We start from the raw sequence: 26,174 nt of genomic DNA, 5'->3' as shown, positions 1-26,174 counted from the left end.
GAGATAAAAATAGGAGTGGTTCTAAGACTGTCAGCTTACTGTGAGAGCTTTTCCACCTCGGTCTTGAAGCTCTCCTTCACTACACTCCAGTCTAGTGGAGAGTTCTACAAAGGGAATACAAGAACAAGATCCAATATAAACAAAAAGCATTTTACTATACATATATATATATATATATATATACACATATATATATATACACATACATATATATACACATATACATATACATATATATACACATATACATATACATATACACATATATACATATACATATACATATATATACACATATACATATACATATACATATATATATATATATACATATATATATATATATATATATACATATATACATATATATATACATATATACATATATATATATATATATATACATATATATACATATATACATATATATATACATATATACATATATATATATATACATATATACATATATACATATATATATATATACATATATACATATATATATATATATATATATATATATATATATATATATACATATATATATATATATATATATATATATAATTCAAATGACATTTACTGACCAGTTGAAACAGAAATAATAAAGTCATCAGCAGTTGACATTTATACCAAGGAGTGTCTGAGAAAGGCCCGGAATATTCCAAAAAGACTAAAGCCACCCCAGCCATGGACTATTCAGGCTGTCCGACAAGTGGAAAATGCACGTACAAAATCAACAGTGTAATGTTTCAATTCAGTCTTGTGTCAAGAAGACTGTTGTGTCCTCACCCCTGGTCAAATACATGTTTCTCCCATAATGTACAAACTGTTCCCTTTCAATTGATGGTTATGAATTTTCATATTTCTATAAAAAAACATTTAAATGTAGCCTTATCCGTATAGGCCAATTCCCTACGAGTATAAAGGGTTGGTTAAAATCATTTAGAGATATTCTACTCTCTTAACAGTAGATATTGAACACGGCATTGCTGAGAAAGACCTTGTAAGTAAGCATTTCCTTGGACAGTTTTACACACATTGTATCCTGTTAACAAATACTTTTGATTTTGATTTACTTTTGATTTGATATGAAACATTGACACCCCGAGATATATTGCCAGGGTTGACAGTCATCAAGATCTATTTATATATCAACCATCTTCCTCTATGATGACTACTGAAGAGGACTGAGCAGTCCAAAAGTCGCATACCTCCTTCAGTTTCTTGACAGCGAAGTCGGTGCTCCTCATGGTAGCCCGGTATACATGTCCAAACCCCCCCTCTCCTATCTGCTTGGCATGGGAGAAGTCCTCTGTTCCTCTCTGGACTTCCTCAAACGGCCAACACATGGCACTGGACAGCAGGGGACCTCTGGAGATGGACCACTGATGAACAACAACACTTTATTCATCCACTTTCAGCTTTGGTATCAACCCCTTATTGAAAATACAGACTAACGAGAAAGATAGACACCCACAGAGTAACAAGGAAGATACAGACACCCACAGACTAACGAGAAAGATACAGACACCCACAGACTAACGAGAAAGATACAGACACCCACAGACTAACGAGAAAGATACAGACACCCACAGACTAACGAGAAAGATACAGACACCCACAGACTAACGAGAAAGATACAGACACCCACAGACTAACCAGAAAGATACAGACACCCACAGACTAACGAGAAAGATACAGACACCCACAGACTAACGAGAAAGATACAGACACCCACAGACTAACGAGAAAGATACAGACACCCACAGACTAACGAGAAAAATACAGAATAATGAGACAGATTCTTTGGTATAGAACATAATCACTACTACTACCGGTGTCAGTAACCGTGAACTACTACTACTACCGGTGTCAGTAACCGTGAACTACTACCGGTGTCAGTAACCGTGAACAACTACTACTACCGGTGTCAGTAACCGTGAACTACTACTACTACCGGTGTCAGTAACCGTGAACTACTACTACTACCGGTGTCAGTAACCGTGAACTACTACTACCGGTGTCAGTAACCGTGAACTACTACTACCGGTGTCAGTAACCGTGAACTACTACTACCGGTGTCAGTAACCGTGAACTACTACTACCGGTGTCAGTAACCGTGAACTACTACTACCGGTGTCAGTAACCGTGAACTACTACTACCGGTGTCAGTAACCGTGAACTACTACTACCGGTGTCAGTAACCGTGAACTACTACTACCGGTAGTAACCGTGAACTACCGGTGTCAGTAACCGTGAACTACTACTACCGGTGTCAGTAACCGTGAACTACTACTACCGGTGTCAGTAACCGTGAACTACTACTACCGGTGTCAGTAACCGTGAACTACTACTACCGGTGTCAGTAACTACCGGTGTCAGTAACCGTGAACTACTACTACCGTGAACTACTACTACCGGTGTCAGTAACCGTGAACTACTACTACCGGTGTCAGTAACCGTGAACTACTACTACCGGTGTCAGTAACCGTGAACTACTACTACCGGTGTCAGTAACCGTGAACTACTACTACCGGTGTCAGTAACCGTGAACTACTACTACCGGTGTCAGTAACCGTGAACTACTACTACCGGTGTCAGTAACCGTGAACTACTACTACCGGTGTCAGTAACCGTGAACTACTACTACCGGTGTCAGTAACCGTGAACTACTACTACCGGTGTCAGTAACCGTGAACTACTACTACCGGTGTCAGTAACCGTGAACTACTACTACCGTGTAGTAACCGTGAACTACTACTACCGGTGTCTAACCGTGAACTACTCAGTAACCGTGAACTACTGCTACCGGTGTTAGTAACCGTGAACTACTGCTACCGGTGTTAGTAACCGTGAACTACTGCTACCGGTGTTAGTAACCGTGAACTACTGCTACCGGTGTTAGTAACCGTGAACTAATGCTACCGGTGTTAGTAACCGTGAACTACTGCTACCGGTGTTAGTAACCGTGAACTACTGCTACCGGTGTTAGTAACCGTGAACTACTGCTACCGGTGTTAGTAACCGTGAACTACTGCTACCGGTGTTAGTAACCGTGAACTACTGCTACCGGTGTTAGTAACCGTGAACTACTGCTACCGGTGTTAGTAACCGTGAACTACTGCTACCGGTGTTAGTAACCGTGAACTACTGCTACCGGTGTTAGTAACCGTGAACTACTACTACCGGTGTTAGTAACCGTGAACTACTACTACCGGTGTTAGTAACCGTGAACTACTACTACTACTACCGGTGTCAGTAACCGTGAACTACTACTACCGGTGTCAGTAACCGTGAACTACTACTACCGGTGTTAGTAACCGTGAACTACTACTACTACTACTACCGGTGTTAGTAACCGTGAACTACTACTACCGTTGTTAGTAACCGTGAACTACTACTACTACCGGTGTTAGTAACCGTGAACTACTACTACTGGTGTTAGTAACCGTGAACTACTACTACTACTACCGGTGTCAATAACCGTGAACTACTACTACTACTACCGGTGTCAGTAACCGTGAAGTACTACTACTACTACTACTACCGGTGTCAGTAACCGTGAACTACTACTACTACTACTACTACCGGTGTCAGTAACCGTGAACTACTACTACTACTACTACCGGTGTCAGTAACCGTGAACTACTACTACTACTACTACTACCGGTGTCAGTAACCGTGAACTACTACTACTACTACTACTACTACTACTACCGGTGTCAGTAACCGTGAACTACTACTACTACTACTACTACTACTACTACCGGTGTCAGTAACCGTGAACTACTACTACTACTACTACTACCGGTGTTAGTAACCGTGAACTACTACTACTACTACTACTACTACTACCGGTGTTAGTAACCGTGAACTACTACTACTACCGGTGTTAGTAACCCGTGAACTACTACTACCGGTGTTAGTAACCGTGAAATACTACTACCGGTGTTAGTAACCGTGAAATACTACTACCGGTGTTAGTAACCGTGAACTACTACTACTACTAGTGTTAGTAACCGTGAACTACTACTACTACTACCGGTGTTAGTAACCGTGAACTACTACTACTACTACCGGTGTCAGTAACCGTGAACTACTACTACTACTACCGGTGTCAGTAACCGTGAACTACTACTACCGGTGTCAGTAACCGTGAACTTCTACTACCGGTGTCAGTAACCGTGAACTACTACTACCGGTGTTAGTAACCGTGAACTACTACTACCGGTGTTAGTAACCGTGAACTACTACTACCGGTGTTAGTAACCGTGAACTACTACTACCGGTGTCAGTAACCGTGAACTACCACCGGTGTTAGTAACCGTGAACTACCACTACTACTACCTGTGTTAGTAACCGTGAACTACCACTACCGGTGTTAGTAACCGTGAACTACCGCTACCGGTGTTAGTAACCGTGAACTACCGCTACCGGTGTTAGTAACCGTGAACTACCGCTACCGGTGTTAGTAACCGTGAACTACCGCTACCGGTGTTAGTAACCGTGAACTACCGCTACCGGTGTTAGTAACCGTGAACTACCGCTACCGGTGTTAGTAACCGTGAACTACCGCTACCGGTGTTAGTAACCGTGAACTACCGCTACCGGTGTTAGTAACCGTGAACTACCGCTACCGGTGTTAGTAACCGTGAACTACTGCTACCGGTGTTAGTAACCGTGAACTACTGCTACCGGTGTTAGTAACCGTGAACTACTGCTACCGGTGTTAGTAACCGTGAACTACCGCTACCGGTGTTAGTAACCGTGAACTACTACTACCGGTGTCAGTAACCGTGAACTACTACTACCGGTGTCAGTAACCGTGAACTACTACTACCGGTGTCAGTAACCGTGAACTACTACTACCGGTGTCAGTAACGTGAACTACTACTACCGGTGTCAGTAACCGTGAACTACTACTACCGGTGTCAGTAACCGTGAACTACTACTACCGGTGTCAGTAACCGTGAACTACTACTACCGGTGTCAGTAACCGTGAACTACTACTACCGGTGTCAGTAACCGTGAACTACTACTACCGGTGTCAGTAACCGTGAACTACTACTACCGGTGTCAGTAACCGTGAACTACTACTACCGGTGTCAGTAACCGTGAACTACTACTACCGGTGTCAGTAACCGTGAACTACTACTACCGGTGTCAGTAACCGTGAACTACTACTACCGGTGTCAGTAACCGTGAACTACTACTACCGGTGTCAGTAACCGTGAACTACTACTACCGGTGTCAGTAACCGTGAACTACTACTACCGGTGTTAGTAACCGTGAACTACTACTACCGGTGTCAGTAACCGTGAACTACTACTACCGGTGTCAGTAACCGTGAACTACTACTACCGGTGTCAGTAACCGTGAACTACTACTACCGGTGTCAGTAACCGTGAACTACTACTACCGGTGTCAGTAACCGTGTCAGTACTAACTACTACTACGGTGTCAGTAACCGTGAACTACTACTACCGGTGTCAATAACCGTGAACTACTACTACCGGTGTCAGTAACCGTGAACTACTACTACCGGTGTTAGTAACCGTGAACTACTACTACCGGTGTTAGTAACCGTGAACTACTACTACCGGTGTTAGTAACTGTGAACTACTACTACTACTACCGGTGTCAGTAACCGTGAACTACTGCTACCGGTGTTAGTAACCGTGAACTACTGCTACCGGTGTTAGTAACCGTGAACTACTGCTACCGGTGTTAGTAACCGTGAACTACTGCTACCGGTGTTAGTAACCGTGAACTACTGCTACCGGTGTTAGTAACCGTGAACTACTGCTACCGGTGTTAGTAACCGTGAACTACTGCTACCGGTGTTAGTAACCGTGAACTACTGCTACCGGTGTTAGTAACCGTGAACTACTGCTACCGGTGTTAGTAACCGTGAACTACTGCTACCGGTGTTAGTAACCGTGAACTACTGCTACCGGTGTTAGTAACCGTGAACTACTACTACCGGTGTTAGTAACCGTGAACTACTACTACCGGTGTTAGTAACCGTGAACTACTACTACCGGTGTTAGTAACCGTGAACTACTACTACTACTACCGGTGTCAGTAACCGTGAACTACTACTACCGGTGTCAGTAACCGTGAACTACTACTACCGGTGTCAGTAACCGTGAACTACCACCGGTGTTAGTAACCGTGAACTACCACTACTACTACCGGTGTTAGTAACCGTGAACTACTACTACCGGTGTTAGTAACCGTGAACTACTACTACTACTACCGGTGTCAGTAACCGTGAACTACTACTACTACTACCGGTGTCAGTAACCGTGAACTACTACTACTACTACCGGTGTCAGTAACCGTGAACTACTACTACTACTACCGGTGTCAGTAACCGTGAACTACTACTACTACTACCGGTGTCAGTAACCGTGAACTACTACTACTACTACCGGTGTCAATAACCGTGAACTACTACTACTACTACTACTACTACTACCGGTGTCAGTAACCGTGAACTACTACTACTACTACTACTACTACTACTACCGGTGTCAGTAACCGTGAACTACTACTACTACTACTACTACTACTACTACCGGTGTCAGTAACCGTGAACTACTACTACTACTACTACTACTACTACTACCGGTGTCAGTAACCGTGAACTACTACTACTACTACTACTACCGGTGTTAGTAACCGTGAACTACTACTACTACTACTACCGGTGTTAGTAACCGTGAACTACTACTACTACCGGTGTTAGTAACCGTGAACTACTACTACCGGTGTTAGTAACCGTGAACTACTACTACTACTACTACCGGTGTCAGTAACCGTGAACTACTACTACTACTACCGGTGTCAGTAACCGTGAACTACTACTACTACTACTACTACCGGTGTCAGTAACCGTGAACTACTACTACTACTACCGGTGTCAGTAACCGTGAACTACTACTACCGGTGTCAGTAACCGTGAACTACTACCACCGGTGTCAGTAACCGTGAACTACTACTACCGGTGTCAGTAACCGTGAACTACTACCACCGGTGTCAGTAACCGTGAACTACTACCACCGGTGTCAGTAACCGTGAACTACTACTACCGGTGTCAGTAACCGTGAACTACTACTACCGGTGTCAGTAACCGTGAACTACCACCGGTGTTAGTAACCGTGAACTACCGCTACCTGTGTTAGTAACCGTGAACTACCGCTACCTGTGTTAGTAACCGTGAACTACCGCTACCGGTGTTAGTAACCGTGAACTACCGCTACCGGTGTTAGTAACCGTGAACTACCGCTACCGGTGTTAGTAACCGTGAACTACCGCTACCGGTGTTAGTAACCGTGAACTACCGCTACCGGTGTTAGTAACCGTGAACTACCGCTACCGGTGTTAGTAACCGTGAACTACCGCTACCGGTGTTAGTAACCGTGAACTACCGCTACCGGTGTTAGTAACCGTGAACTACCGCTACCGGTGTTAGTAACCGTGAACTACCGCTACCGGTGTTAGTAACCGTGAACTACCGCTACCGGTGTTAGTAACCGTGAACTACCGCTACCGGTGTTAGTAACCGTGAACTACCGCTACCGGTGTTAGTAACCGTGAACTACTGCTACCGGTGTTAGTAACCGTGAACTACTGCTACCGGTGTTAGTAACCGTGAACTACTGCTACCGGTGTTAGTAACCGTGAACTACTGCTACCGGTGTTAGTAACCGTGAACTACTGCTACCGGTGTTAGTAACCGTGAACTACTGCTACCGGTGTTAGTAACCGTGAACTACTGCTACCGGTGTTAGTAACCGTGAACTACTGCTACCGGTGTTAGTAACCGTGAACTACTGCTACCGGTGTTAGTAACCGTGAACTACTGCTACCGGTGTTAGTAACCGTGAACTACTGCTACCGGTGTTAGTAACCGTGAACTACTGCTACCGGTGTTAGTAACCGTGAACTACTGCTACCGGTGTTAGTAACCGTGAACTACTGCTACCGGTGTTAGTAACCGTGAACTACTGCTACCGGTGTTAGTAACCGTGAACTACTGCTACCGGTGTTAGTAACCGTGAACTACTGCTACCGGTGTTAGTAACCGTGAACTACTGCTACCGGTGTTAGTAACCGTGAACTACTGCTACCGGTGTTAGTAACCGTGAACTACTGCTACCGGTGTTAGTAACCGTGAACTACTGCTACCGGTGTTAGTAACCGTAACTACTGCTACCGAACTAACTACTGCTACCGGTGTTAGTAACCGTGAACTACTGCTACCGGTGTTAGTAACCGTGAACTACTGCTACCGGTGTTAGTAACCGTGAACTACTGCTACCGGTGTTAGTAACCGTGAACTACTGCTACCGGTGTTAGTAACCGTGAACTACTGCTACCGGTGTTAGTAACCGTGAACTACTGCTACCGGTGTTAGTAACCGTGAACTACTGCTACCGGTGTTAGTAACCGTGAACTACTGCTACCGGTGTTAGTAACCGTGAACTACTGCTACCGGTGTTAGTAACCGTGAACTACTGCTACCGGTGTTAGTAACCGTGAACTACTGCTACCGGTGTTAGTAACCGTGAACTACTGCTACCGGTGTTAGTAACCGTGAACTACTGCTACCGGTGTTAGTAACCGTGAACTACTGCTACCGGTGTTAGTAACCGTGAACTACTGCTACCGGTGTTAGTAACCGTGAACTACTGCTACCGGTGTTAGTAACCGTGAACTACTGCTACCGGTGTTAGTAACCGTGAACTACTGCTACCGGTGTTAGTAAACCGTGAACTACTGCTACCGGTGTTAGTAACCGTGAACTACTGCTACCGGTGTTAGTAACCGTGAACTACTGCTACCGGTGTTAGTAACCGTGAACTACTGCTACCGGTGTTAGTAACCGTGAACTACTGCTACCGGTGTTAGTAACCGTGAACTACTGCTACCGGTGTTAGTAACCGTGAACTACTGCTACCGGTGTTAGTAACCGTGAACTACTGCTACCGGTGTCAGTAACCGTGAACTACTGCTACCGGTGTTAGTAACCGTGAACTACTGCTACCGGTGTTAGTAACCGTGAACTACTGCTACCGGTGTCAGTAACCGTGAACTACTGCTACCGGTGTCAGTAACCGTGAACTACTGCTACCGGTGTCAGTAACCGTGAAATACTACTACCGGTGTCAGTAACCGTGAACTACTACTACCGGTGTCAGTAACCGTGAACTACTGCTACCGGTGTCAGTAACCGTGAAATACTACTACCGGTGTCAGTAACCGTGAACTACTACTACCGGTGTCAGTAACCGTGAACTACTGCTACCGGTGTCAGTAACCGTGAACTACTGCTACCGGTGTCAGTAACCGTGAACTACTGCTACCGGTGTCAGTAACCGTGAACTACTGCTACCGGTGTCAGTAACCGTGAACTACTGCTACCGGTGTCAGTAACTACGTGAACTACTGCTACCGGTGTCAGTAACCGTGAACTACTGCTACCGGTGTCAGTAACCGTGAACTACTGCTACCGGTGTCAGTAACCGTGAACTACTGCTACCGGTGTCAGTAACCGTGAACTACTGCTACCGGTGTCAGTAACCGTGAACTACTGCTACCGGTGTCAGTAACCGTGAACTACTGCTACCGGTGTTAGTAACCGTGAACTACTGCTACCGGTGTTAGTAACCGTGAACTACTGCTACCGGTGTTAGTAACCGTGAACTACTGCTACCGGTGTTAGTAACCGTGAACTACTGCTACCGGTGTTAGTAACCGTGAACTACTGCTACCGGTGTTAGTAACCGTGAACTACTGCTACCGGTGTTAGTAACCGTGAACTACTGCTACCGGTGTTAGTAACCGTGAACTACTACTACCGGTGTTAGTAACCGTGAACTACTACTACCGGTGTTAGTAACCGTGAACTACTACTACCGGTGTCAGTAACCGTGAACTACTACTACTACTACTACTACCGGTGTCAGTAACCGTGAACTACTACTACTACTACTACTACTACCGGTGTCAGTAACTGTGAACTACTACTACTACTACTACCGGTGTTAGTAACCGTGAACTACTACTACTACTACTACTACTACTATCGGTGTTAGTAACCGTGAACTACTACTACTACTACTACCGGTGTTAGTAACCGTGAACTACTACTACTACTACTATCGGTGTTAGTAACCGTGAACTACTACTACTATTACTATCGGTGTTAGTAACCGTGAACTACTACTACTATCGGTGTTAGTAACCGTGAACTACTATTACTATCGGTGTCAGTAACCGTGAACTACTACTACTACTATCGGTGTCAGTAACCGTGAACTACTACTACTACTACTATCGGTGTCAGTAACCGTGAACTACTACTACTACTACCGTTGTCAGTAACCGTGAACTACTACTACTACTACCGTTGTCAGTAGCCGTGAACTACTACTACTACTACTACCGTTGTCAGTAGCCGTGAACTACTACTACTACTACTACCGGTGTCAGTAACCGTGAACTACTACTACTACTACCGGTGTTAGTAACCGTGAACTACTACTACTACTACTACTACTACTACCGGTGTCAGTAACCCGTGAACTACTATTATCGGTGTTAGTAACCCGTGAAATACTACTACTACTACTACTACTACCGGTGTTAGTAACCGTGAACTACTACTACTACTACTACTACTACCGGTGTTAGTAACCGTGAACTACTACTACTACTACTACTACTACCGGTGTCAGTAACCGTGAACTACTACCGGTGTCAGTAACCCGTGAACTACTACTACCGGTGTTAGTAACCGTGAACTACTACTACCGGTGTTAGTAACCGTGAACTACTACTACCGGTGTTAGTAACCGTGAACTACTACTACCGGTGTTAGTAACCGTGAACTACTACTACCGGTGTTAGTAACCGTGAACTACTACTACCGGTGTTAGTAACCGTGAACTACTACTACCGGTGTTAGTAACCGTGAACTACTACTACTACTACTACTACCGGTGTTAGTAACCGTGAACTACTACTACTACTACCGGTGTTAGTAACCGTGAACTACTACTACTACGACTACCGGTGTTAGTAACCGTGAACTACTACTACCGGTGTTAGTAACCGTGAACTACTACTACTACTACTACCGGTGTTAGTAACCGTGAACTACTACTACTACTACTACTATCGGTGTTACTAACCGTGAACTACTACTACTACTACTATCGGTGTTAGTAACCGTGAACTACTACTACTACCAGTGTTAGTAACCGTGAACTACTACTACTACCAGTGTTAGTAACCGTGAACTACCACTACTACTACCGGTGTCAGTAACCGTGAACTACTACTACTACTACCGGTGTCAGTAACCGTGAACTACTACTACTACCGGTGTTAGTAACCGTGAACTACTACTACTACCGGTGTTAGTAACCGTGAACTACTACTACTACCGGTGTTAGTAACCGTGAACTACTGCTACTACCGGTGTTAGTAACCGTGAACTACTGCTACTACCGGTGTTAGTAACCGTGAACTACTGCTACTACCGGTGTTAGTAACCGTGAACTACTGCTACTACCGGTGTTAGTAACCGTGAACTACTGCTACTACCGGTGTTAGTAACCGTGAACTACTGCTACTACCGGTGTTAGTAACCGTGAACTACTGCTACTACCGGTGTTAGTAACCGTGAACTACTGCTACTACCGGTGTTAGTAACCGTGAACTACTGCTACTACCGGTGTTAGTAACCGTGAACTACTGCTACTACCGGTGTTAGTAACCGTGAACTACTGCTACTACCGGTGTTAGTAACCGTGAACTACTGCTACTACCGGTGTTAGTAACCGTGAACTACTGCTACTACCGGTGTTAGTAACCGTGAACTACTGCTACTACCGGTGTTAGTAACCGTGAACTACTGCTACTACCGGTGTTAGTAACCGTGAACTACTGCTACTACCGGTGTTAGTAACCGTGAACTACTGCTACTACCGGTGTTAGTAACCGTGAACTACTGCTACCGGTGTTAGTAACCGTGAACTACTGCTACCGGTGTTAGTAACCGTGAACTACTGCTACCGGTGTTAGTAACCGTGAACTACTGCTACCGGTGTTAGTAACCGTGAACTACTGCTACCGGTGTTAGTAACCGTGAACTACTGCTACCGGTGTTAGTAACCGTGAACTACTGCTACCGGTGTTAGTAACCGTGAACTACTGCTACCGGTGTTAGTAACCGTGAACTACTGCTACCGGTGTTAGTAACCGTGAACTACTGCTACCGGTGTTAGTAACCGTGAACTACTGCTACCGGTGTTAGTAACCGTGAACTACTGCTACCGGTGTTAGTAACCGTGAACTACTGCTACCGGTGTTAGTAACCGTGAACTACTGCTACCGGTGTTAGTAACCGTGAACTACTGCTACCGGTGTTAGTAACCGTGAACTACTGCTACCGGTGTTAGTAACCGTGAACTACTGCTACCGGTGTTAGTAACCGTGAACTACTGCTACCGGTGTTAGTAACCGTGAACTACTGCTACCGGTGTTAGTAACCGTGAACTACTGCTACCGGTGTTAGTAACCGTGAACTACTGCTACCGGTGTTAGTAACCGTGAACTACTGCTACCGGTGTTAGTAACCGTGAACTACTGCTACCGGTGTTAGTAACCGTGAACTACTGCTACCGGTGTTAGTAACCGTGAACTACTGCTACTACCGGTGTTAGTAACCGTGAACTACTGCTACTACCGTGTTAGTAACCGTGAACTACTGCTACCGGTGTTAGTAACCGTGAACTACTGCTACCGGTGTTAGTAACCGTGAACTACTGCTACCGGTGTTAGTAACCGTGAACTACTGCTACCGGTGTTAGTAACCGTGAACTACTGCTACCGGTGTTAGTAACCGTGAACTACTGCTACCGGTGTTAGTAACCGTGAACTACTGCTACCGGTGTTAGTAACCGTGAACTACTGCTACCGGTGTTAGTAACCGTGAACTACTGCTACCGGTGTTAGTAACCGTGAACTACTGCTACCGGTGTTAGTAACCGTGAACTACTGCTACCGGTGTTAGTAACCGTGAACTACTGCTACCGGTGTTAGTAACCGTGAACTACTGCTACCGGTGTTAGTAACCGTGAACTACTGCTACCGGTGTTAGTAACCGTGAACTACTGCTACCGGTGTTAGTAACCGTGAACTACTGCTACCGGTGTTAGTAACCGTGAACTACTGCTACCGGTGTTAGTAACCGTGAACTACTGCTACCGGTGTTAGTAACCGTGAACTACTGCTACCGGTGTTAGTAACCGTGAACTACTGCTACCGGTGTTAGTAACCGTGAACTACTGCTACCGGTGTTAGTAACCGTGAACTACTGCTACCGGTGTTAGTAACCGTGAACTACTGCTACCGGTGTTAGTAACCGTGAACTACTGCTACCGGTGTTAGTAACCGTGAACTACTGCTACCGGTGTTAGTAACCGTGAACTACTGCTACCGGTGTTAGTAACCGTGAACTACTGCTACCGGTGTTAGTAACCGTGAACTACTGCTACCGGTGTTAGTAACCGTGAACTACTGCTACCGGTGTTAGTAACCGTGAACTACTGCTACCGGTGTTAGTAACCGTGAACTACTGCTACCGGTGTTAGTAACCGTGAACTACTGCTACCGGTGTTAGTAACCGTGAACTACTGCTACCGGTGTTAGTAACCGTGAACTACTGCTACCGGTGTTAGTAACCGTGAACTACTGCTACCGGTGTTAGTAACCGTGAACTACTGCTACCGGTGTTAGTAACCGTGAACTACTGCTACCGGTGTTAGTAACCGTGAACTACTGCTACCGGTGTTAGTAACCGTGAACTACTGCTACCGGTGTTAGTAACCGTGAACTACTGCTACCGGTGTTAGTAACCGTGAACTACTGCTACCGGTGTTAGTAACCGTGAACTACTGCTACCGGTGTTAGTAACCGTGAACTACTGCTACCGGTGTTAGTAACCGTGAACTACTGCTACCGGTGTTAGTAACCGTGAACTACTGCTACCGGTGTTAGTAACCGTGAACTACTGCTACCGGTGTCAGTAACCGTGAACTACTGCTACCGGTGTCAGTAACCGTGAACTACGTGAACTACTGCTACCGGTGTCAGTAACCGTGAACTACTGCTACCGGTGTCAGTAACCGTGAAATACTACTACCGGTGTCAGTAACCGTGAAATACTACTACCGGTGTCAGTAACCGTGAACTACTACTACCGGTGTCAGTAACCGTGAACTACTACTACCGGTGTCAGTAACCGTGAACTACTGCTACCGGTGTCAGTAACCGTGAACTACTGCTACCGGTGTCAGTAACCGTGAACTACTGCTACCGGTGTCAGTAACCGTGAACTACTGCTACCGGTGTTAGTAACCGTGAACTACTGCTACCGGTGTTAGTAACCGTGAACTACTGCTACCGGTGTTAGTAACCGTGAACTACTGCTACCGGTGTTAGTAACCGTGAACTACTGCTACCGGTGTTAGTAACCGTGAACTACTGCTACCGGTGTTAGTAACCGTGAACTACTGCTACCGGTGTTAGTAACCGTGAACTACTGCTACCGGTGTTAGTAACCGTGAACTACTACTACCGGTGTTAGTAACCGTGAACTACTACTACCGGTGTTAGTAACCGTGAACTACTACTACCGGTGTCAGTAACCGTGAACTACTACTACTACTACTACTACCGGTGTCAGTAACCGTGAACTACTACTACTACTACTACTACTACTACCGGTGTCAGTAACTGTGAACTACTACTACTACTACTACCGGTGTTAGTAACCGTGAACTACTACTACTACTACTACTACTACTACTATCGGTGTTAGTAACCGTGAACTACTACTACTACTACTACCGGTGTTAGTAACCGTGAACTACTACTACTACTACTATCGGTGTTAGTAACCGTGAACTACTACTACTATTACTATCGGTGTTAGTAACCGTGAACTACTACTACTATCGGTGTTAGTAACCGTGAACTACTATTACTATCGGTGTCAGTAACCGTGAACTACTACTACTACTATCGGTGTCAGTAACCGTGAACTACTACTACTACTATCGGTGTCAGTAACCGTGAACTACTACTACTACTACCGTTGTCAGTAACCGTGAACTACTACTACTACTACCGTTGTCAGTAGCCGTGAACTACTACTACTACTACTACCGGTGTCAGTAACCGTGAACTACTACTACTACTACCGGTGTTAGTAACCGTGAACTACTACTACTACTACTACTACTACTACCGGTGTCAGTAACCCGTGAACTACTATTATCGGTGTTAGTAACCCGTGAAATACTACTACTACTACTACTACTACCGGTGTCAGTAACTGTGAACTACTACTACTACTACTACCGGTGTTAGTAACCGTGAACTACTACTACTACTACTACTACTACCGGTGTTAGTAACCGTGAACTACTACTACCGGTGTTAGTAACCGTGAACTACTACTACCGGTGTTAGTAACCGTGAACTACTACTACCGGTGTTAGTAACCGTGAACTAGTACTACTACCGGTGTTAGTAACCGTGAACTACTACTACCGGTGTTAGTAACCGTGAACTACTACTACCGGTGTTAGTAACCGTGAACTACTACTACTACTACTACTACTACCGGTGTTAGTAACCGTGAACTACTACTACTACTACTACTACTACCGGTGTTAGTAACCGTGAACTACTACTACTACTACCGGTGTTAGTAACCGTGAACTACTACTACCGGTGTCAGTAACCGTGAACTACTACTACCGGTGTCAGTAACCGTGAACTACTACTACTACTACTACCGGTGTTAGTAACCGTGAACTACTACTACTACTACTACCGGTGTTAGTAACCGTGAACTACTACTACTACTACTACCGGTGTTAGTAACCGTGAACTACTACTACTACTACTACCGGTGTTAGTAACCGTGAACTACTACTACTACTACTACCGGTGTTAGTAACCGTGAACTACTACTACTACTACTACCGGTGTTAGTAACCGTGAACTACTACTACTACTACTACCGGTGTTAGTAACCGTGAACTACTACTACTACTACTACCGGTGTTAGTAACCGTGAACTACTACTACTACTACTACCGGTGTTAGTAACCGTGAACTACTACTACTACTACTACCGGTGTTAGTAACCGTGAACTACTACTACTACTACTACCGGTGTTAGTAACCGTGAACTACTACTACTACTACTACCGGTGTTAGTAACCGTGAACTACTACTACTACTACCGGTGTTAGTAAACCGTGAACTACTACTACTACTACCGGTGTTAGTAACCGTGAACTACTACTACCGGTGTTAGTAACCGTGAACTACTACTACTACCGGTGTTAGTAACCGTGAACTACTACTACTACTACGGTGTTAGTAACCGTGAACTACTACTGTTAGTAACCGTGAACTACTACCGGTGTTAGTAACCGTGAACTACTACTACTACTACTACTACTACCGTGTTAGTAACCGTGAACTACTACTACTACTACGGTGTTAGTAACCGTGAACTACTACTACTACTACTACTACCGGTGTTAGTAACCGTGAACTACTACTACTACCGGTGTTAGTAACTACTACTACTACTACCGGTGTTAGTAACCGTGAACTACTACTACTACCGGTGTTAGTAACCGTGAACTACTACTACTACCGGTGTTAGTAACCGTGAACTACTACTACTACCGGTGTTAGTAACCGTGAACTACTACTACTACCGGTGTTAGTAACCGTGAACTACTACTACTACCGGTGTTAGTAACCGTGAACTACTACTACTACCGGTGTTAGTAACCGTGAACTACTACTACTACCGGTGTTAGTAACCGTGAACTACTACTACTACCGGTGTTAGTAACCGTGAACTACTACTACTACCGGTGTTAGTAACCGTGAACTACTACTACTACCTACTACTACCGGTGTTAGTAACCGTGAACTACTACTACTACCGGTGTTAGTAACCGTGAACTACTACTACTACCGGTGTTAGTAACCGTGAACTACTACTACTACCGGTGTTAGTAACCGTGAACTACTACTACTACCGGTGTTAGTAACCGTGAACTACTACTACTACCTACTACTACCGTGTTAGTAACCGTGAACTACTACTACTACCGGTGTTAGTAACCGTGAACTACTACTACTACCGGTGTTAGTAACCGTGAACTACTACTACTACCGTTGTTAGTAACCGTGAACTACTACTACTACCGGTGTTAGTAACCGTGAACTACTACTACTACCGGTGTTAGTAACCGTGAACTACTACTACTACCGGTGTTAGTAACCGTGAACTACTATTACTACTACCGGTGTTAGTAACCGTGAACTACTACTACTACCGGTGTTAGTAACCGTGAACTACTACTACTACCGGTGTTAGTAACCGTGAACTACTACTACCGGTGTCAGTAACCGTGAACTACCACTACCGGTGTCAGTAACCGTGAACTACTACTACTACCGGTGTTAGTAACCGTGAACTACTACTACTACCGGTGTTAGTAACCGTGAACTACTACTACCGGTGTCAGTAACCGTGAACTACTACTACTACTACTACTACTACCGGTGTCAGTAACTGTGAACTACTACTACTACTACTACCGGTGTTAGTAACCGTGAACTACTACTACTACTACTACTACTACTATCGGTGTTAGTAACCGTGAACTACTACTACTACTACTACCGGTGTTAGTAACCGTGAACTACTACTACTACTACTATCGGTGTTAGTAACCGTGAACTACTACTACTATTACTATCGGTGTTAGTAACCGTGAACTACTACTACTATCGGTGTTAGTAACCGTGAACTACTATTACTATCGGTGTCAGTAACCGTGAACTACTACTACTACTATCGGTGTCAGTAACCGTGAACTACTACTACTACTATCGGTGTCAGTAACCGTGAACTACTACTACTACTACCGTTGTCAGTAACCGTGAACTACTACTACTACTACCGTTGTCAGTAGCCGTGAACTACTACTACTACTACTACCGGTGTCAGTAACCGTGAACTACTACTACTACTACCGGTGTTAGTAACCGTGAACTACTACTACTACTACTACTACTACTACTACCGGTGTCAGTAACCCGTGAACTACTATTATCGGTGTTAGTAACCCGTGAAATACTACTACTACTACTACTACTACCGGTGTCAGTAACTGTGAACTACTACTACTACTACTACCGGTGTTAGTAACCGTGAACTACTACTACTACTACTACTACCGGTGTTAGTAACCGTGAACTACTACTACCGGTGTTAGTAACCGTGAACTACTGCTACCGGTGTTAGTAACCGTGAACTACTGCTACCGGTGTTAGTAACCGTGAACTACTGCTACCGGTGTTAGTAACCGTGAACTACTGCTACCGGTGTTAGTAACCGTGAACTACTGCTACCGGTGTTAGTAACCGTGAACTACTACTACCGGTGTTAGTAACCGTGAAATACTACTACTGGTGTTAGTAACCGTGAAATACTACTACCGGTGTTAGTAACCGTGAACTACTACTACCGGTGTTAGTAACCGTGAACTACTACTACCGGTGTTAGTAACCGTGAACTACTACTACCGGTGTCAGTAACCGTGAACTACTACTACTACTACTACTACCGGTGTCAGTAACCGTGAACTACTACTACTACTACTACTACTACCGGTGTCAGTAACTGTGAACTACTACTACTACTACTACCGGTGTTAGTAACCGTGAACTACTACTACTACTACTACTACTACTATCGGTGTTAGTAACCGTGAACTACTACTACTACTACTACCGGTGTTAGTAACCGTGAACTACTACTACTACTACTATCGGTGTTAGTAACCGTGAACTACTACTACTATTACTATCGGTGTTAGTAACCGTGAACTACTACTACTATCGGTGTTAGTAACCGTGAACTACTATTACTATCGGTGTCAGTAACCGTGAACTACTACTACTACTATCGGTGTCAGTAACCGTGAACTACTACTACTACTATCGGTGTCAGTAACCGTGAACTACTACTACTACTACCGTTGTCAGTAACCGTGAACTACTACTACTACTACCGTTGTCAGTAGCCGTGAACTACTACTACTACTACTACTACCGGTGTCAGTAACCGTGAACTACTACTACTACTACTACCGGTGTTAGTAACCGTGAACTACTACTACCGGTGTTAGTAACCGTGAACTACTGCTACCGGTGTTAGTAACCGTGAACTACTGCTACCGGTGTTAGTAACCGTGAACTACTGCTACCGGTGTTAGTAACCGTGAACTACTGCTACCGGTGTTAGTAACCGTGAACTACTGCTACCGGTGTTAGTAACCGTGAACTACTACTACCGGTGTTAGTAACCGTGAAATACTACTACCGGTGTTAGTAACCGTGAAATACTACTACCGGTGTTAGTAACCGTGAACTACTACTACCGGTGTTAGTAACCGTGAACTACTACTACCGGTGTTAGTAACCGTGAACTACTACTACCGGTGTCAGTAACCGTGAACTACTACTACTACTACTACTACCGGTGTCAGTAACCGTGAACTACTACTACTACTACTACTACTACCGGTGTCAGTAACTGTGAACTACTACTACTACTACTACCGGTGTTAGTAACCGTGAACTACTACTACTACTACTACTACTACTATCGGTGTTAGTAACCGTGAACTACTACTACTACTACTACCGGTGTTAGTAACCGTGAACTACTACTACTACTACTACTACTACTACCGGTGTCAGTAACCCGTGAACTACTATTATCGGTGTTAGTAACCCGTGAAATACTACTACTACTACTACTACTACCGGTGTCAGTAACTGTGAACTACTACTACTACTACTACCGGTGTTAGTAACCGTGAACTACTACTACTACTACTACTACTACCGGTGTTAGTAACCGTGAACTACTACTACCGGTGTTAGTAACCGTGAACTACTACTACCGGTGTTAGTAACCGTGAACTACTACTACCGGTGTTAGTAACCGTGAACTACTACTACCGGTGTTAGTAACCGTGAACTACTACTACCGGTGTTAGTAACCGTGAACTACTACTACTACTACTACTACCGGTGTTAGTAACCGTGAACTACTACTACTACTACTACTACCGGTGTTAGTAACCGTGAACTACTACTACTACTACTACTACTACCGGTGTTAGTAACCGTGAACTACTACTACTACTACCGGTGTTAGTAACCGTGAACTACTACTACTACTACTACCGGTGTTAGTAACCGTGAACTACTACTACTACTACTACCGGTGTTAGTAACCGTGAACTACTACTACTACTACTACCGGTGTTAGTAACCGTGAACTACTACTACTACTACTACCGGTGTTAGTAACCGTGAACTACTACTACTACTACTACCGGTGTTAGTAACCGTGAACTACTACTACTACTACTACCGGTGTTAGTAACCGTGAACTACTACTACTACTACTACCGGTGTTAGTAACCGTGAACTACTACTACTACTACTACCGGTGTTAGTAACCGTGAACTACTACTACTACTACTACCGGTGTTAGTAACCGTGAACTACTACTACTACTACTACCGGTGTTAGTAACCGTGAACTACTACTACTACTACTACCGGTGTTAGTAACCGTGAACTACTACTACTACTACTACCGGTGTTAGTAACCGTGAACTACTACTACTACTACTACTACCGTGTTAGTAACCGTGAACTACTACTACTACTACTACTACCGGTGTTAGTAACCGTGAACTACTACTACTACTACTACCGGTGTTAGTAACCGTGAACTACTACTACTACTACCGGTGTTAGTAACCGTGAACTACTACTACTACTACCGGTGTTAGTAACCGTGAACTACTACTACTACCGGTGTTAGTAACCGTGAACTACTACTACTACTACTACTACTACCGGTGTTAGTAACCGTGAACTACTACTACTACCGGTGTTAGTAACCGTGAACTACTACTACGGTGTTAGTAACCGTGAACTACTACCGGTGTTAGTAACCGTGAACTACTACTACTACTACTACTACTACCGGTGTTAGTAACCGTGAACTACTACTACCGGTGTTAGTAACCGTGAACTACTACTACTACTACTACTATCGGTGTTAGTAACCGTGAACTACTACTACTACCAGTGTTAGTAACCGTGAACTACTACTACTACCAGTGTTAGTAACCGTGAACTACCACTACTACTACCGGTGTCAGTAACCGTGAACTACTACTACTACTACCGGTGTTAGTAACCGTGAACTACTACTACTACCGGTGTTAGTAACCGTGAACTACTACTACTACCGGTGTTAGTAACCGTGAACTACTACTACTACCGGTGTTAGTAACCGTGAACTACTACTACTACCGGTGTTAGTAACCGTGAACTACTACTACTACCGGTGTTAGTAACCGTGAACTACTACTACTACCGGTGTTAGTAACCGTGAACTACTACTACTACCGGTGTTAGTAACCGTGAACTACTACTACTACCGGTGTTAGTAACCGTGAACTACTACTACTACCGGTGTTAGTAACTACTACCGGTGTTAGTAACCGTGAACTACTACTACCGGTGTTAGTAACCGTGAACTACTACTACCGGTGTCAGTAACCGTGAACTACTACTACTACCGGTGTTAGTAACCGTGAACTACTACTACTACCGGTGTTAGTAACCGTGAACTACTACTACCGGTGTCAGTAACCGTGAACTACTACTACTACTACTACTACTACCGGTGTCAGTAACTGTGAACTACTACTACTACTACTACCGGTGTTAGTAACCGTGAACTACTACTACTACTACTACTACTACTATCGGTGTTAGTAACCGTGAACTACTACTACTACTACTACCGGTGTTAGTAACCGTGAACTACTACTACTACTACTATCGGTGTTAGTAACCGTGAACTACTACTACTATTACTATCGGTGTTAGTAACCGTGAACTACTACTACTATCGGTGTTAGTAACCGTGAACTACTATTACTATCGGTGTCAGTAACCGTGAACTACTACTACTACTATCGGTGTCAGTAACCGTGAACTACTACTACTACTATCGGTGTCAGTAACCGTGAACTACTACTACTACTACCGTTGTCAGTAACCGTGAACTACTACTACTACTACCGTTGTCAGTAGCCGTGAACTACTACTACTACTACTACCGGTGTCAGTAACCGTGAACTACTACTACTACTACCGGTGTTAGTAACCGTGAACTACTACTACTACTACTACTACTACTACTACCGGTGTCAGTAACCCGTGAACTACTATTATCGGTGTTAGTAACCCGTGAAATACTACTACTACTACTACTACTACCGGTGTCAGTAACTGTGAACTACTACTACTACTACTACCGGTGTTAGTAACCGTGAACTACTACTACTACTACTACTACTACCGGTGTTAGTAACCGTGAACTACTACTACCGGTGTTAGTAACCGTGAACTACTGCTACCGGTGTTAGTAACCGTGAACTACTGCTACCGGTGTTAGTAACCGTGAACTACTGCTACCGGTGTTAGTAACCGTGAACTACTGCTACCGGTGTTAGTAACCGTGAACTACTGCTACCGGTGTTAGTAACCGTGAACTACTACTACCGGTGTTAGTAACCGTGAAATACTACTACTGGTGTTAGTAACCGTGAAATACTACTACCGGTGTTAGTAACCGTGAACTACTACTACCGGTGTTAGTAACCGTGAACTACTACTACCGGTGTTAGTAACCGTGAACTACTACTACCGGTGTCAGTAACCGTGAACTACTACTACTACTACTACTACCGGTGTCAGTAACCGTGAACTACTACTACTACTACTACTACTACCGGTGTCAGTAACTGTGAACTACTACTACTACTACTACCGGTGTTAGTAACCGTGAACTACTACTACTACTACTACTACTACTATCGGTGTTAGTAACCGTGAACTACTACTACTACTACTACCGGTGTTAGTAACCGTGAACTACTACTACTACTACTATCGGTGTTAGTAACCGTGAACTACTACTACTATTACTATCGGTGTTAGTAACCGTGAACTACTACTACTATCGGTGTTAGTAACCGTGAACTACTATTACTATCGGTGTCAGTAACCGTGAACTACTACTACTACTATCGGTGTCAGTAACCGTGAACTACTACTACTACTATCGGTGTCAGTAACCGTGAACTACTACTACTACTACCGTTGTCAGTAACCGTGAACTACTACTACTACTACCGTTGTCAGTAGCCGTGAACTACTACTACTACTACTACTACCGGTGTCAGTAACCGTGAACTACTACTACTACTACTACCGGTGTTAGTAACCGTGAACTACTACTACCGGTGTTAGTAACCGTGAACTACTGCTACCGGTGTTAGTAACCGTGAACTACTGCTACCGGTGTTAGTAACCGTGAACTACTGCTACCGGTGTTAGTAACCGTGAACTACTGCTACCGGTGTTAGTAACCGTGAACTACTGCTACCGGTGTTAGTAACCGTGAACTACTGCTACCGGTGTTAGTAACCGTGAACTACTACTACCGGTGTTAGTAACCGTGAAATACTACTACCGTGTTAGTAACCGTGAAATACTACTACCGGTGTTAGTAACCGTGAACTACTACTACCGGTGTTAGTAACCGTGAACTACTACTACCGGTGTTAGTAACCGTGAACTACTACTACCGGTGTCAGTAACCGTGAACTACTACTACTACTACTACTACCGGTGTCAGTAACCGTGAACTACTACTACTACTACTACCGGTGTCAGTAACTGTGAACTACTACTACTACTACTACCGGTGTTAGTAACCGTGAACTACTACTACTACTACTACTACTACTATCGGTGTTAGTAACCGTGAACTACTACTACTACTACTACCGGTGTTAGTAACCGTGAACTACTACTACTACTACTACTACTACTACCGTGTCAGTAACCCGTGAACTACTATTATCGGTGTTAGTAACCCGTGAAATACTACTACTACTACTACTACTACCGGTGTCAGTAACTGTGAACTACTACTACTACCGGTGTTAGTAACCGTGAACTACTACTACTACTACTACTACTACCGGTGTTAGTAACCGTGAACTACTACTACCGGTGTTAGTAACCGTGAACTACTACTACCGGTGTTAGTAACCGTGAACTACTACTACCGGTGTTAGTAACCGTGAACTACTACTACTACTACCGGTGTCAGTAACCGTGAACTACTACTACCGGTGTTAGTAACCGTGAACTACTACTACCGGTGTTAGTAACCGTGAACTACTACTACTACTACTACCGGTGTTAGTAACCGTGAACTACTACTACTACTACTACTACTACCGGTGTTAGTAACCGTGAACTACTACTACTACTACTACTACCGGTGTTAGTAACCGTGAACTACTACTACCGGTGTTAGTAACCGTGAACTACTACTACTACTACTACCGGTGTTAGTAACCGTGAACTACTACTACTACTACTACCGGTGTTAGTAACCGTGAACTACTACTACTACTACTACCGGTGTTAGTAACCGTGAACTACTACTACTACTACTACCGGTGTTAGTAACCGTGAACTACTACTACTACTACTACCGGTGTTAGTAACCGTGAACTACTACTACTACTACTACCGGTGTTAGTAACCGTGACTACTACTACTACTACTACTACCGGTGTTAGTAACCGTGAACTACTACTACTACTACTACCGGTGTTAGTAACCGTGAACTACTACTACTACTACTACCGGTGTTAGTAACCGTGAACTACTACTACTACTACTACTATCGGTGTTAGTAACCGTGAACTACTACTACTACTACTACCGGTGTTAGTAACCGTGAACTACTACTACTACTACCGGTGTTAGTAACCGTGAACTACTACTACTACTACTACTACCGGTGTTAGTAACCGTGAACTACTACTACTACTACTACCGGTGTTAGTAACCGTGAACTACTACTACCGGTGTTAGTAACCGTGAACTACTACTACTACTACCGGTGTTAGTAACCGTGAACTACTACTACTACCGGTGTTAGTAACCGTGAACTACTACTACTACCGGTGTTAGTAACCGTGAACTACTACTACTACCGGTGTTAGTAACCGTGAACTACTACTACTACCGGTGTTAGTAACCGTGAACTACTACTACTACCGGTGTTAGTAACCGTGAACTACTACCGGTGTTAGTAACCGTGAACTACTACTACTACTACTACTACTACTACCGGTGTTAGTAACCGTGAACTACTACTACTACCGGTGTTAGTAACCGTGAACTACTACTACTACTACTACTACTACCGGTGTTAGTAACCGTGAACTACTACTACTACCGGTGTTAGTAACCGTGAACTACTACTACTACCGGTGTTAGTAACCGTGAACTACTACTACTACCGGTGTTAGTAACCGTGAACTACTACTACTACCGGTGTTAGTAACCGTGAACTACTACTACTACCGGTGTTAGTAACCGTGAACTACTACTACTACCGGTGTTAGTAACCGTGAACTACTACTACTACCGGTGTTAGTAACCGTGAACTACTACTACTGGTGTTAGTAACCGTGAACTACTACTACTACCGGTGTTAGTAACCGTGAACTACTACCGGTGTTAGTAACCGTGAACTACTACTACTACCGGTGTTAGTAACCGTGAACTACTACTACTACCGGTGTTAGTAACCGTGAACTACTACTACTACCGGTGTTAGTAACCGTGAACTAGTACTACTACCGGTGTTAGTAACCGTGAACTACTACTACCGGTGTTAGTAACCGTGAACTACTACTACCGGTGTCAGTAACCGTGAACTACTACTACTACCGGTGTTAGTAACCGTGAACTACTACTACTACCGGTGTTAGTAACCGTGAACTACTACTACCGGTGTCAGTAACCGTGAACTACTACTACTACTACTACTACTACCGGTGTCAGTAACTGTGAACTACTACT

The 26,174-nt window shown here is 44.3% G+C and overlaps 1 protein-coding gene across 2 annotated transcripts in view; it reads right to left on the bottom strand.

The window, feature by feature from the left end:
- The window catches only part of irak1 (interleukin-1 receptor-associated kinase 1), a 63,957-nt gene that overhangs the window by 18,024 nt on the left and 19,759 nt on the right, over positions 1-26,174 (bottom strand). For both annotated transcript variants that reach the window (XM_042304323.1, XM_042304324.1), the window contains exons 5-6: positions 1,218-1,391; positions 40-104 (exon numbers count right to left, since the gene is read on the bottom strand). In XM_042304323.1, coding sequence (XP_042160257.1) covers positions 40-104; positions 1,218-1,391 — 239 coding nt within the window. The remainder of the gene's footprint in view (positions 1-39; positions 105-1,217; positions 1,392-26,174) is intronic.

The sequence above is a fragment of the Oncorhynchus tshawytscha genome, linkage group LG22, assembly GCF_018296145.1.
Source record: "Oncorhynchus tshawytscha isolate Ot180627B linkage group LG22, Otsh_v2.0, whole genome shotgun sequence".
Lineage (NCBI taxonomy): Eukaryota > Metazoa > Chordata > Actinopteri > Salmoniformes > Salmonidae > Oncorhynchus > Oncorhynchus tshawytscha.
The sequence above is the reverse complement of the archived record's forward strand: the minus strand, read 5'-3'. Positions and strand labels throughout refer to the sequence as shown.